We start from the raw sequence: 14,777 nt of genomic DNA on the forward strand, positions 1-14,777 counted from the left end.
GGACAAATTCTGCTCGCGTCATGCCCGCTGCCAGCACCGTGCCACTAATTCAGCGCTGCCACCCAACGTCACCAAGTGGTGAGTCACACCAACACACTCCAACCTAGCTACACAGACAGCGTTGGCTCCATCATTTGATATAACACTATCGATATGAATGTGTCAAGCTATGGTACCAGGTCATGTAGGAAAGAAAATATCCTGTTCCATTCCTATACTAGCTTGATCATTTCTAGTCCCCCAGTGAAGAAAGTCAACCCGTCTCTTCTCGGTCTTCCTCTCCCATCAGGTTGAACGTGAGCAGGAACTACCTGTGCGAGCCTCCCTGGGTCACCACGGCAACCCTAGCCGCCTCCCTAGCGCTGCGAGAGCGAGGAGAGACGCACCAGTGACAACACATGCTCATTCACCAATACTGGAGTCACACTAGCTATGTGTTTAGGAAATATTTATACTACATGAAACTGATCTTCAAAATAAAGCATGGATTAAATAATCTAATTGAGTAATATAGTAATGTTAAATTACCTGTTAAAGTACACTTCAAATTATAAAGTAGACCACAAGTCAGAAAAAGATTTTAATATTTTAAATGTCAAATTGTTGATAATCTTACAGAAACAAACATTTGTATTTTCCAGATCAATTAGATTACAAACCATTGGGGGGGGGGCAAGAAATTAAACCAAACATTTAACAAATACTTTTACAGCAATTCTTTGTCAGTTGCTAGGAGACGAGGCCAGGGCATTGAAATAGACTTCTGTGAGCACTACAGAGTAAAAAAAAAATAATACCTCAGAGGACAAGGATAACCCAAATACCAGGTGTAATGCAGGATGTCAACCATTTAGAGACATGGAAGACTCACTATATGGCCACTGTTTTGCAGCACACTATGCATTAGTAAATGGACAGGGAAAATCTCAAATTACACCCTATTCCCCTAGACACAAACTCTCCAAACGTTCACATCAAGTTCCTCAATGCAGTTAGGGTAAATGGAAACTTGGCCATTAGAATGTGCCAACACTTCAATCTTTAAACTCAGGCTAATTCCCAAAGGTGGACAAAGCTGTCAGGAGCCACGGAACAGACTGGCCTTAGTTGTGAAGTGATGCCACAACTTTATTTCAGTACATTACTCCAATGTGTAAACATACGGTCAGACTAGAGGATGTAAAAACACTCATGCCCAGTCTCTTATCAGAGCCGTGAGAAGCAGGGGGAGTGGAAGAGAACAAAAGTGTTGGAAAATCTACCAGTCTGACAATCTGTATGTCTGCATGTGTCTGGGTCTAAGGTGTCAGATATATATAGCTAGCTTCTGCAGTATGATGCTCTCTCTAAACAATCATCTCCAGCTGCCGAGCATATTCGATGACCTGCGTAGCCAGCTCAGTGGAGGGGATGTTGACTTCCTCTGTCCTCTGCTGTTGGCTGCTGAACGAGTAGTAGTCGTCTGGGCTCTGGGTCCAGCCCCGCTGCAAAACACACACAACTTTAATATAGGATGAGGCTCTGGGTCCAGCCCCGCTGGACTAAACTCAAGTTCTACGGATCTCCCATTCTCTCAAATCCAGGGGCATGATCAGTTAGCCCGGTCCCAGATCTGTTTGTGCTGTAAAGCCGACTCTTATGTCAAGCACAAACAGATCTTGGACCAGGCTAGTGTTCAGTAGGGCACACAACAGAGTAGAACGGACATGAACTAACCTTCTTGGCATACTCTGTCATGTTGTTCGGGGAGGAGAAGAAGAGCACTCTGGTAGCTTCGTTGAACTGGATCTGTTCATACGCCTTCTCTATGCACCCAGCAATCTCATCACTGGAAACAAGACGGATAACAAATCACACCATGCCATCGCTGGACCACAAGGACGACTCACCGAATCCATGCATCTGCCATTTCCAGGCAATATGAATTCATCCCATGTCAGAAGTCATGCTGTCTCTTACCGGATGGTGTCTAGCAGAATGTCTATGAAGAAGGTGTAGCTCTCAGCAGGGATGTTCCCTTTGGCCAGAAACACCTTGTTGTAGCTCCCCTCCATCAGGTACTGACAGGAAAAACAGACATTATACAAGCCAGTTCTACACATGGGAAGTTACATGGCTCCACAAAGATAAAACTGAGAAGAGATGAGAACCAGCGAAGAAGTTCCTGTTGAAAATAGTAAAAGTAAGAAGTCAACGAAGGGAGATGAGGCACACGTCTGAAGCGGCGGCAGTCACCTGCTCTAGGGAGACGGGGTGTCGGATGTATACGTTGGTCTGGATGTCTTTAGCAGTCAGCCTCTCCAGCTCCGTGTGGAACTCTGACACACGGTTCTGGGACAGCAGGAAGAGCAGGTTCAGACCCAGCAGCTGGTGCATGTAAGATGACTCTGGCAACTCATCCCTGGATGGAAGATGAAGAGTGGGAGAAAACTGATCTAGTTGACTACTGAACAAGCATAGGTTGACATGCTCTGGGAATACATTGAGAAAGACCAGTATTATTTTGAATATGAAACAAGTGACATTACTTGTAATCAAAGTAATAGCATTTCAGCTGGGACATGTATCTCTCAAAGGAGGGGATGTCCTTCTTCAGGATACCCCACAGAGCCCCGATCTCCAGAACATCACCTGACAAACAATGTAGAAATATGTTAGCCACTGTTGTCATCCAGCTCATATGATCAAACCCTGATATATCCTAGTTATCACACACTGAAATTATGCAGCTGATTCTGAGCAATGACTCCGGAAGTCCTTTCTATTGACAAGCACACAGGAAGACATGTCAACAAAAAACGAAGCAGCTAGCGTCTTCGCTCCGGGAGACCTGTACACAGACCTCCCGTCGCTGAAGACGACATCCCGTACCCCAAAAACATATTTACCAGCCCTTCACGCTCATGTGGGTGCTAGTAAGCAGGCTAGGTAGTTCTAGGTATAAACAGCCAATCCAGCAGGGTCTGGAAGCTCTAGTGAGCTTCTATTGGTCAATAACGTTGCGATAGAGTATTTGCATAAAGTTAATCTTTCCCAGAGAGGCCCAACTCAGCGGAAAACGCTCTCCCTCCAGCAGGTGGCGTATTTTCATTGTTTCGCACACCAAGCAAGGAGTTTTAGAGTGTTGAATTTGGTCAACCAAAAAATGAATGTCTTATTTGCTACATGAGGTTTATTTGATCTAATAGAAGTTTGGTAACACTCAAGTTGTTATTAGTGTACTGATATAAGTAGTACAGGTGACATCCCAGCCACAGAGAAAAAACACTTTATATCAGAGTTTTCTCCAGATAGCTATGCATATTCAGAGCATGAGGCTAGTAGCATTGAGTCGCTCTCCTTTCAATACAAGCGGTTGACTTCAACAACCCTCATCGAATATTCAGAAAAGGATTACAATAATGAGATGTATCCACCAATCCAAAGAGGCGGGAGCTAGACAGCCCGCCTGTTACAGGTCTTACTGAGGGAAGAGGCTATGAGCTAGCTTGGTCATTCCAACTATGGAGCAAAGAGGCTATGAGCTAGCTTGGTCATTCCAACTGGAGCAAAGAGGCTATGAGCTAGCTTGGTCATTCCAACTATGGAGCAAAGAGGCTATGAGCTAGCTTGGTCATTCCAACTATGGAGCGAAGAGGCTATGAGCTAGCTTGGTCATTCCAACTATGGAGCAAAGAGGCTATGAGCTAGCTTGGTCATTCCAACTATGGAGCAAAGAGGCTATGAGCTAGCTTGGTCATTCCAACTATGGAGCAAAGAGGCTATGAGCTAGCTTGGTCATTCCAACTATGGAGCAAAGAGGCTATGAGCTAGCTTGGTCATTCCAACTATGGAGCAAAGAGGCTATGAGCTAGCTTGGTCATTCCAACTATGGAGCAAAGAGGCTATGAGCTAGCTTGGTCATTCCAACTATGGAGCAAAGAGGCTATGAGCTAGCTTGGTCATTCCAACTATGGAGCAAAGAGGCTATGAGCTAGCTTGGTCATTCCAACTATGGAGCAAAGAGGCTATGAGCTAGCTTGGTCATTCCAACTGGAGCAAAGAGGCTATGAGCTAGCTTGGTCATTCCAACTATGAGGTGCCATTTGGACCTCAACTTTACATATATACACACACACACACACAGTTCTACAAAATAGAAAAAATGCCAAGGGGGTTGAATACTTTTGCAAGCCACAGTACATACAGTTGAAGTCGGAAGTTTACATACACCTTTGCCAAATACATTTAAACTCAGTTTTTCACAATTTCTGATATTTAATCCTAGTAAAAATTCCCTGTCTTAGGTCAGTTAGGATCATCACTTTATTTTAAGAATATGAAATGTCAGAATAATAGTAGAGAATGATTTATTTCAGTTTTTATTTATTTCATCACATTCCCAGTTGGTCAGAAGTTTACATACACTCAATTAGTATTTGGTAGCATTGCCTTGAAATTGTTTAAGCTCCCGAGTGGCGCAGTGGTCTAAGGCACTGCATCGCAGTGCTAGCTGTGCCACTAGAGATCCTGGTTCGAGTCCTGGCTCTGTCGCAGCCGGCCGTGACCGGGAGACCCATGGGCGGCGCACAATTGGTCCAGCGTCATCCAAGGTAGGGGAGGGTTTGGCCGGCAGGGATGTGGGTTTTCCTCCAAACATAACGATGGTCATTATGGCCAAACAGTTCTATTTGTTTCATCAGACCAGAGGACATTTCTCCAAAAACTACAATCTTTGTCCCCATGTGCAGTTGCAAACCGTAGTCTGGCTTTTGTATGGTGGTTTTGGAGCAGTGGCTTCTTCCCTGCTGAGCAGCCTTTCAGGTTATGTAAATATAGGACTCGTTTTAATGTGGATATAGATACTTTTGTACCGGTTTCCTCCAGCATCTTCACAAGGTCCTTTGCTGTTGTTCTGGGATTGATTTGCACTTTTCGCACCAAAGTATGTTAATATCTAGGAGACAGAACGCGTCTCCTTCCTGAGCGGTATGACGGCTGCGTGGTCCCATGGTGTTTATACTTGCGTACTATTGTTTGTACAGATGAACGCGGTACCTTCAGGCGTTTGGAAATTGGTCCCAAGGATGAACCAGACTTTTGGAGGTCTACAATTTTTTACTGAGGTCTTGGCTGATTTCTTTTCATTTTCCCATGATGTCAAGCAGAGGCACAGAGTTTGAAGGTAGGCCTTGAAATACCTCCACAGGTACACCTCCAATTGACTAAATTGATGTCAATTAGCCTATCAGAAGCTTCTAAAGCTATGACATCATTTTCTGGAATTTTCCAAGCTGTTTAAAGGCACAGTCAACTTAGTGTATGCAAACTTCTGACCCACTGGAATTGTGATACAGTGAATTATAAGTGAAATAATCTGTCTGTAAACAATTGTTGGAAAAATGACTTGTGTCATGCACAAAGTAGATGTCCTAAACGACTTGCCCAAACTATAGTTAACAAGAAATTTGTGGAGTGGTTGAAAAACGAGTTTTAATGACCCCAACCTAAGTGTATGTAAACTTACGACTTAACATTTACATTTTAGTCATTTAGCAGACGCTCTTATCCAGAGCGACTTACAGTTAGTCAGTGCATACATTTTCATACTGGTCCCCCGTTGGAATCGAACCCACAACCCTGGCGTTGCAAACGCCATGCTCTACCAACTGAGCTACACAGGACTTCAACTGTGTGTGTGTGTGTGTGTGTGTGTGTGTAGAGGGCAGCAGAGAGGACAGGTCCACATACATACTATCAGAAAAAGGCCAAGTTTGACTTTCACAAAACCATATTGGTCAAGCTCAGGCACATACAACATTTTTGGGTGCATTTTCCAATTTGTTAGGTGCATAATCCTAACAGGGTGGAACCTAACAGGGTTGACATTTGATTTTGAGCCTAACTTGGCCATAGCTCTGAGTAAGCAAGATTGAGCTAGCATATTGGTGAACACTTGAACAGGATTTTAACTTCTCTATCAAACACATTTAACATGTTTATTCTCTATAATTTAGCCTAACATGAAACATTTACAAATGGATCAAACTGAGTGTTTATATTTAATTAGCTTATCATAGTTTTCCCACCAAATAAATTATGACACTTCCTGAATGTGGTGTCATTGTAGTAAGGGGTTGTTTTCTTAAATGGAGAATTACAAACTAACAGGGTGGAAAGTGATATCCGGGACACACTGGGGACATGGCATAAACGCCTACATCCACTGACAAAGTGTTTAAAATGCATAAAATTCACTTTCAGGATCCATATTTTGGTGTTGTTACGGTAAAGCACACCTGACGTTATATTTTAAACCTTTTGGAATCCACATTTTACGACATTAGAACTGATATTTCTTGGGGCCAGAAAAGGCATTGCATTGTAGGAATGACCCAGCTAACGTCCGCTAGTTAGCATTGTGTTGTGATGACTAGATACTTACGAGCTAAAATAAGCTGCTGTTTGGTGAGCTTAGTCCCAGTTGTTGGTAAGAAGTTTAACTCCAACAACGAAATCTGTAGAAAGAAATAGCAACGGACAGTTAACATATTTGTAAAACAGTTGGTTACGTTAGCTTAGCTAACGTTAGCTAGCAATACTAGCTAATTGACAAAATCCCCTATTACTTAGGTTCGAGGGTGAAGCAACCAAATATTGTAATAGCCTTTACCTTGAGCTTGCTCAAAATTTCTCCACATTTGTTCAGATTGGGATTTTTCTTGTTCCATTCCGTTTTCAATGTTTCATATAGCCCCGCGGTCTCTTTCAATACAGACGCCATGGTGATTCTGCAAAATGTACGACACCGGACGCTTGGAATACGGCATGCAACTGTCGTAAAACAGCGCTGTTGCCAAAGACGATCTATTATATTGACAAGATAGTCGAGTGACCCCTCTAACAATGGAAGTACATGTCCGAACATGTTTATTTTCTGTCTGAATATTCCGAGATCGCCACATTCTCCCATAGCCGTTGCGAAGTAATAATTCACTCTTCAGTGTTGTGCTGTTAATTTCCGATTGTTTTTCAATCCTATGAAGATGTCCAGTGAACGCATAAATGCAATTTGTTGACACAACACCTTACAGACTTGGATACACATTATCCCGAATACTTATCAATAAAAACGTCTTAAATTCGCTGCTCTGTTTTTCATAGGGAATTGTCGGATATACATCACCAAAATGTCGATAATAAATGCGCTAACATGGCAGCCTTTCTAAAATCTTGCTGAACCAGATATAGCTTTCGGTGGGACCATTTAAATCAGGGTTCTTCAATTCCGGTCCTGGAGGGCCGAAACACCTCTGTTTTTCATCCTCTCCTTCTAATCAGGGGCTAATTCAGACCTGGGACACCAGGTGAGTGCAATTAACTACCAGGTAGAAATAAAAAACTGACGTGTTTCGGCCCTCCAGGACCGGAATTGAAGAACCCTGATTTAAATCAATGAAAGGGCAGATATTGGCGTCACCATGGCGTCAGCCCAGTCAAAGCTATTCGCTGCTCTGGCACCCCAATGGTGGAACAAGCTCCCTCACGACGCCAGGACAGCGGAGTCACTCACCACCTTCCGGAGACACTTGAAACCCCACCTCTTTAAGGAATACCTGGGATAGGATAACAGTAATCCCATTAAAAAAAAGAAAAAAGTGGTTGTCCCACTGGCTATCCTAAATTGAATGCACCAATTTGTAAGTCGCTCTGGATAAGAGTGTCTGCTAAATGATGTAATATTGTATGTGTGTGAACAACAGGTACAACTCCGATATAAAGTAGTTTTTTTCATAGTTGCCGAAATGCGTCCACTTATATCAGTGGATTTGTAACAACCTAACCATTACGAAACGTGTATTCGATCAAATAAGCCTCACGTAGCAAATTAGCAATTACATTTTTTGTTAAACAAATTCGACAGTCTCGTTGACCTCCATTGGTGATCTTATTTTCGTGGACAGATTTTGGGCAGAGTAAACACTCTTGCTTCGCCTCTTCCTCTCTGCCATTGCTAAGGTAACTTCTTCTTCTACGTTCGAATTCTAGTGCAAATGGTGCATTCATACCGCTTACAGGCCGACATAACATCGTCGTGTTTCTGAGAAATGAAAAACATCTTTACATAAATATTTATGTCCGTTAGATGGCGCTCATTCAACGTGAAATATAACCAAAGTCGTTTCCAGACTTTTCATCCTTCACGGGGCGTCTTAGTGAGGAATTCCCCATGTATCCACCCAATGACGTAGTTGGAGACCCCTGTTTAGTGGGCTGTTGTTTGGGGGTGTTCCATCCGCTATATGGTCCTCATGTGCAGTACTCTTGACAGCCATATGAATGCCACGTAGAATAATGGGGGGGGGTTTGTGTGTTTTCCATCATAGTAACTTCAACTGTTTTTGAGCAACTAAATAGTTTTGAAACAGCTCATGAGGAATGTCAAGACATTTGCTCCACATTATTATGTTGGAAAGGCAACACTTCTGTCAGCAGCACTGCCTGTTGATCTGATTAGGAAATCTGGGAAAAGGTTAGTGTTATCCATGGAAGAGATTTCCTGCAGGGTTTGGACACATCTTGTCTGTTTGAAACTGTCAGGTGGAAACTAGTAGCAGCAGGCCTGACCCCATCCAAGACGCGCACACACACACACACACACACACACACACACACACACACACACACACACACACACACACACACACACACACACACACACACAGAGAGAGAGACACACACACACACACAGACACACACACAGAGACAGACACACAGACACACACACACACACACACACACACACACAGACAGACACACACAGCAGGTCATGGGTGCGGCCTAAACATCTTGTTCCTAGGGAAAAGTCCAAATAGGGGAATGTTGTTAATGCCTATAATAAAGGTAGTGTCTAGAGGCTGAGCCTGAGCCCAAGGAAACTTAGCGGACCCCAGGAAAGCTGATATTAATAGTTCTCAGGCCAGCCCACCACATTCCTGGCATGTGAGTCACACTGTACACTAGGAGGGAGAGAGGAGAGGGGAGGGGGGGGGAGGGAGTGGGGGGAGAGAGGGGGAGGGGAGAGGGGGAGGGGAGGGAGTGGGGGAGAGAGGGGGAGGGGAGGGGGGGGGGGAGAGGGGGAGGGGAGGGGAGGGGGGGGAGAAAGAGAGAGCGGGGGGGGAGAAAGAGAGAGCGAGAGGGAAAGAGTGAGCGAGGGGGAGAGAGGGAAAGAGTGATCGAGGGGGAGAGAGAGAGAAAGGGAGAGAGGGAAAGAGAGAGAGAGAGGGAAAGAGAGGGCGAGGGGGGGAGAGAGAAAGAGTGAGGGGGAGACAGGGAAAGAGAGAGCGGGGGGGGAGGAATTCCTGTTTCTCATTTGTGATTCTTTCCATGGAGGAGTGAAAGAGGGAGAGAGGAGGCAGGGAGACCAGACCACCCCTCCCTCCCTCCCTCCCTCCCTCCCTCCACAAACCTTAAAAGCCTACACACACGAAACCGCTACGCGCACACAGACATTTCAGAGGCACTTACACCAGAAAGGATTCAACAGAGTATAAACAGAGAGTGTGATACCTCATGATCTACTGTGCAGTGTGCTGGTTGGTTAAACCTGGGACTGCTTGAAGGCTGGAGAGAGATTTGGATTCAAGTTTTTTGGTGTGTGTGTTTAAGGGAGAATGGGAGAGAGTGAGTGAGCCAGTGAGTGTACCACTGGAAAATGGTGGTACGGGGTTTTGGCCTGGAGCACTGTGGCCTACTGTTAGTCTGACTGTCATTGAGAAACCAAGTGAACATTATACTGTTACTGTAGAGGAGAATCAGCCTGTATCACGGCTAAGCTTTGTTTGAAATGTAAAATATTGTTTTTACTGTGTTGCCTAAATATGGTATGTGGCTAGATATATATCCTGTTTTGTGTCCTGATGGGATATTTAAGGAACACTTAACATGGTACTGTTCCACACATGCATAGAGAAAGATCTGCCTCGTGCCACACACTTAGTCAAAGTGTGTCTATCTACTATTTAATGCACAGATGGACAAGTGGTGATGACTTGACGTGGTTCTCTTTCCTTTCTCTAAACACTTATGAATTCAACTTCATCTCCTCTTCATTCTGAACAAGAGGTCGGCGGAGGTCATTAGAACACAGTCCATACAGTTTATTAGGTAATGCTAGTAATGCTAATACAACATGTAGCGGTGGGGTTGGTGAAGCTAGCTGTGTAGTCAGTAAGATAGATAAACAAATCAAACTGTGTTAGTTAACAACACTGTTCTCATAGCATGTGACATTAATTTCAAACAAAGGCAGTTCTTTGTCTAGTACATACAAAATCAACAGCAATAGTAAAAAAAAAAAAAAGAGGTTGAAAACAAACATATTTCTGCCATGAGAGAAGGAAAATAGTGTGCGAGGAAAAAACTATGGCAAGTTACTGTATAGCTGCTATACTATAGAAGTGCTGTAATGTAACTGGTTAGACCAGTCCCCTACAGACAGACAGAGAAATGACTAAACAAGCTTTATACTGTAGCTAATGACAACAGCTGTCTATCAAATACATGTGTAGATTAGTGTACATACTCAACATATTAGTGTCTATTTCTGTCTGTTTTGATTTGTTTAAACACTCGCTGCTAAATAGCTCCATGTAAAAGCAAGTCAAATATAGTACGGCATAAGTCAGATACATGTTTACCGGTAATCAGATCAGTGTGTAATTAACAGTAGATTTGTCAGTCAGTGATACCACTGTAGACCCAGTCATCCAAGGAATGTTGAGTTAAACAGTAGATGTGTGAGATAGTAAGGATTTATAATAGTGTAATGTCATTTCTGGCATAACATCTGTGTGAGAATATAAAATATAAAAATGCAAGACTTTTAGAAAGAGAATATGTGGTTAAGAAGTTCTACTAGTTTGGAGAAAGTAGTGTTCAGAGTAGAGCAGAGTAGCGCAGAGTAGAGTAGAGTAGAGTAGAGTAGAGTAGAGAGGAGTAGTGTAGTAGAGTAGAGTAGAGTAGAGTAGAGTAGAGTAGAGAGGAGTAGTGTAGAGTAGAGCAGAGTAGAGTAGAGTAGAGTAGAGTAGAGTAGAGTAGAGTAGAGCAGAGTAGAGTAGAGTAGAGTAGAGTAGAGCAGAGCAGAGTAGAGTAGAGTAGAGTAGAGTAGAGTAGAGTAGAGTAGAGTAGAGTAGAGTAGAGTAGAGTAGAGTAGAGCAGAGTAGAGTAGAGTAGAGTAGAGTAGAGTAGAGTAGAGTAGAGTAGAGTAGAATAGAGTAGAGGAGTAGAGTAGAGTAGAGTAGAGTAGAGTAGAGTAGAGTAGAGTAGTAGAGTAGAGTAGAGTAGAGTAGAGTAGAGTAGAGTAGAGTAGAGTAGAGTAGAGTAGAGTAGAGTAGTAGAGTAGAGTAGAGTAGAGTAGAGTAGTAGAGTAGAGTAGAGTAGAGTAGAGTAGAGTAGAGTAGAGTAGAGTAGAATAGAGGAGTAGAGTAGTAGAGTATAGTAGAGTATAATAGATTAGAGTATAATAGAGTATAGTAGAGCAATAGAGTATAATATAGTAGAGCAGTGTGGGCCACTAGCCTTTATTTGACCTCAGCTCAGCTAAACACATTTAGATCCAATAAGACAAAGTTGGGGTGCATTTCAATAGTGTTCAGTATATTCCCCTCCTCCTTTCCTTTCCTTTCATTCATCTGCACTATGGGAAAGGAACCAGACTGGAGACACACTGGACTCCAGACCACACATCACATGCCCCCATGGTGACGTAGGGTTGGAGTCTCATCTCCGCTACTCTGTCAAGCCTTTTCTTACTGTCTCTCTCCACTCTCCCTCGAAGAAGAAAAAAATGGACAGGAGATGAAACGACCAGAGGAAGCTACCTAAGACTATGGAGATGCACCAGGGGCTTACAGACATAAAGACAAGGAGACAAGAGGACAACGTAGGGGGGCAGTAGCGTGTGTGTCAGCCATCAGAGGGTTATGCTGTCAGCTCCTCAGGGTGGGTTGATGTAATAGTCTTCTATATATCAGATCCTTTCTGTCTGCGCTTGGAGGGGGGCACCAGACGGGCGGGCAGCTCGGGGGGCAGACCATGCCCCTCCAACTTCACCTCGATCAGGTGGCTGGCCAGGGCAAACTCCTCGTCATCCAGCATGCCATCCCGGTCCACATCCGACAGCTTCCAGATCCTCCCCAGGACAGAGTTTGGCAGCCGGGTGCTCACCATCCAGTCCTTGGCCTTGGTGCCACTCAGCTTGCCCTCGTTGGGCGCCAGGTTGTAGAAGATCTCATCATATTTGGGCTTGTCCTTGGTCACCACCCAGGCCATCTCACCCCCGTCCTCCCCGTCCTCGCCCCCGTTCTCCACCTCTCCGAATGGGTCGTTCTCCACAAAGGGACCGGCGCGGGTCCCCAGGAAGGCCCCCCCCTGCACCCCTGGCTGCACCCCAGCGTCGATCTCTTCCTGGCGCAGCAGCGGCATCAGCTTTGCGATGTCGGAAGCCAGAAGCTCGTCCAGAGCGGCCATCAGGGACGGCTTCATGGGCTTGAATTTAGTGAAGTCGTGGATCAACAGCTGCTCCTGGATGGGAACAGAGAACCCAGCAAACGAGTCAGCCAATCAGTCCATCTGTTACCAGAGGGATGAATTACCAGACTTTTGCTCTGGACATTCAAACCCTAAATAGAAATTGACTAAACAGACCTGCATCTTGGCGCAGTCGGGGAAGTCCCCAGCAGAGATGTGGTGCTGCAGCTGGATCTTGGAGAAGATGACAGGAAGCTGGTAGATCAGGTTCTTCTTCTTATTGTCCTTCCTGAAGGTTGGCATCTCCTTCTTTAGATAGCTGATGATGTAGGCATGCACCTGGAGGGAGAGAGAGAGAGAGAGATGTGGGGGGAGGGAGAGAGAGAGAGAGAGATGTGGGGGGAGGGAGAGAGAGAGAGGGAGAGAGTGTTGGGGGAGGGGGAGAAAGAGAGAGGGAGAGAGAGAGGGGGGAGGGAGAGAGAGAGGGAGAGAGAGAGAGAGGGAGAGAGAGAGGGAGAGAGTGTTGGGGGAGAGAGAGAGAGGGAGAGAGAGAGAGAAAGAGGGGTAGAGAGAGAGACAGAACAAGATAATTAGGGGGGAGGGTGGCAAATATTAACTTCAGCAATGCCACTCTCGCCTCATTTTCTTATATGAACCTAGTAAAACACCTTATTCCTCAGTAGAGCTACCTAACCCACTAGACAGTATGTGTGTTACAGGGTTGATTATATCATACTTCAACTGAAGGGATGAGTGAGCGACGTTGATAAGCGAGAGAGATAGACAGAGAGAAAGAGAGAGGGAGATCCAGATAGATATATCCATTAGTTTTCTATGACTCTGTTTCGTTTTGATGTGTATTGTTCGGTAATTACAGGGCTCATCTGTAAAAGAGACCTTGGTCTCAGCATGACTCCCTGTCAAAATAAAAAATAAAAATCGAGACAGATAACCTACCCTGACCAGTCGTGCCCTCTTCACCAGGTCGTTGAGTTTCCTGAGGGCAGCGTTATGGGGAAGGTTCTGGATGTCACTGAACAGATCCTCCTCTTCCAATTCAAACAGACGACGGTTATCAGGGACCAGCAGCGGCTCGGACCAGAACGACCCTATATACACCCTCAGGACCTCTGGGGTGTTGAACACCTGTCAATCAAATCGATAATATCAATCAAATGTATCCATAAAGCCATTTTTACGTTTGTCACAAAGTGCTATACACACAAAAATAGATTAGATCTTGCTACCATGAAAAGGTAAATACCTGTCTATTTGTGGAAAAATCACCCTGATTAACTCTTTAGTATTATCCCAGTTTACCTATTTGTTATGGTCTTGCCTACGCCTAGCGAACAGTTTTGTAAATTATATGAGAAAAAATATTCCATTTTATTTGGAACGGCAAGCAAGACAAAATTAAACGGGCCTATTTATATAATGAATATGAATTCGGAGGACAGAAATGATTAAATATTAAAGCATTAGACCTATCACTAAAACCTTCAGTCATACAAAAGTTATACTTAAATCCGAACTGATTCTCTTACAAATTAGTAAAATTGTCTCACCCCATGTTCAAGAATGGCCTTTTTCCCTTAATTCAGATTACAACATCTCACTTTCAGTTATTTGAAAAGGAAATAATCTCCCAAATATCACTATTTCTAAAACAAGCCATAGAAAGTTGGTTGCAATTTCAATTTAATCCTCCAGAAACGACAGAACAAATAATGCAACAAATATTGTGGTTAAACTCAAATATACTAATTGATTAAAAAAACATTATTTTTTGAAGAAATGTTTTAAAAAGGTATAATCTTCATAATTATATCATAGGTAGGACTGGTAGAGTTATGTCACACATGCAGCTAACAAAAACATATGGAAATGTCTGCTCTACCCAAAATTACAACCAAATAATTGCAGCATTACCGCAAAAATGAAAGAGGAAAGTGGAAGGGGGAGAAAGTAAGGAACTTGTCTGTCGGCCTTGCATTAAAGACCATAATTGGTTATAGAAAATTGTGATAAATAAAAAAGTATATCAGTTTCATTTAAGGACCAAAGGATTGACAGCCGTCCCATATAGATTGCAAAATAGTTGGGAAGAGATTTTTGACGTACCGATCCCATGGCATAGTGTTTATGAACTGATATGTAAAACGACACCGGATTCAAAACTTAGAATTTTTCAATTTAAATTATTATACAAAATTCTTGCTACCAATAGAATGTTATTTATATGGGGGATACAATCTTCCCAGCTC

The 14,777-nt window shown here is 43.7% G+C and overlaps 2 protein-coding genes across 2 annotated transcripts in view; both read right to left on the reverse strand.

Annotated features, from left to right (window-relative positions):
* Window positions 1-567: 567 nt before the first annotated feature.
* psmd8 (proteasome 26S subunit, non-ATPase 8) lies at window positions 568-6,791 on the reverse strand. The gene is made up of 7 exons (XM_084148066.1): window positions 6,653-6,791; window positions 6,425-6,497; window positions 2,529-2,631; window positions 2,236-2,401; window positions 1,960-2,060; window positions 1,717-1,828; window positions 568-1,484 (listed from the first exon to the last, which is right to left on the reverse strand). Exons 1-7 carry the CDS (start codon window positions 6,761-6,763, stop codon window positions 1,347-1,349), a joined length of 804 nt encoding a protein of 267 aa, XP_084004192.1. The 5' UTR covers window positions 6,764-6,791; the 3' UTR covers window positions 568-1,346.
* A 3,329-nt stretch (window positions 6,792-10,120) lies between these two features.
* Window positions 10,121-14,777, reverse strand: part of ehd2b (EH-domain containing 2b) — a 42,737-nt gene continuing 38,080 nt past the window's right edge. The window contains exons 6-8 of the mRNA XM_084148044.1: window positions 13,468-13,656; window positions 12,688-12,849; window positions 10,121-12,564 (exon numbers count right to left, since the gene is read on the reverse strand). Coding sequence (XP_084004170.1) covers window positions 12,004-12,564; window positions 12,688-12,849; window positions 13,468-13,656 — 912 coding nt within the window. The 3' untranslated portion in view covers window positions 10,121-12,003. The remainder of the gene's footprint in view (window positions 12,565-12,687; window positions 12,850-13,467; window positions 13,657-14,777) is intronic.

Source organism: Coregonus lavaretus (assembly GCF_964263955.1).
Source record: "Coregonus lavaretus genome assembly, chromosome: 30".
In the NCBI taxonomy this organism is placed as follows: domain Eukaryota; kingdom Metazoa; phylum Chordata; class Actinopteri; order Salmoniformes; family Salmonidae; genus Coregonus; species Coregonus lavaretus.

Excerpts from the sequence above, each read along its gene's own strand:
- psmd8 (XM_084148066.1), bottom strand. The coding sequence starts at position 6,763 with ATGGCGTCTGTATTGAAAGAGACCGCGGGGCTATATGAAACATTGAAA. Across the intron at positions 6,498-6,652 it reads AAATTTTGAGCAAGCTCAAG|ATTTCGTTGTTGGAGTTAAA; the intron begins GTAAAGGCTATT and ends TTCTTTCTACAG. Across the intron at positions 2,402-2,528 it reads TGCTATTACTTTGATTACAA|GGATGAGTTGCCAGAGTCAT; the intron begins GTAATGTCACTT and ends TCTTCCATCCAG.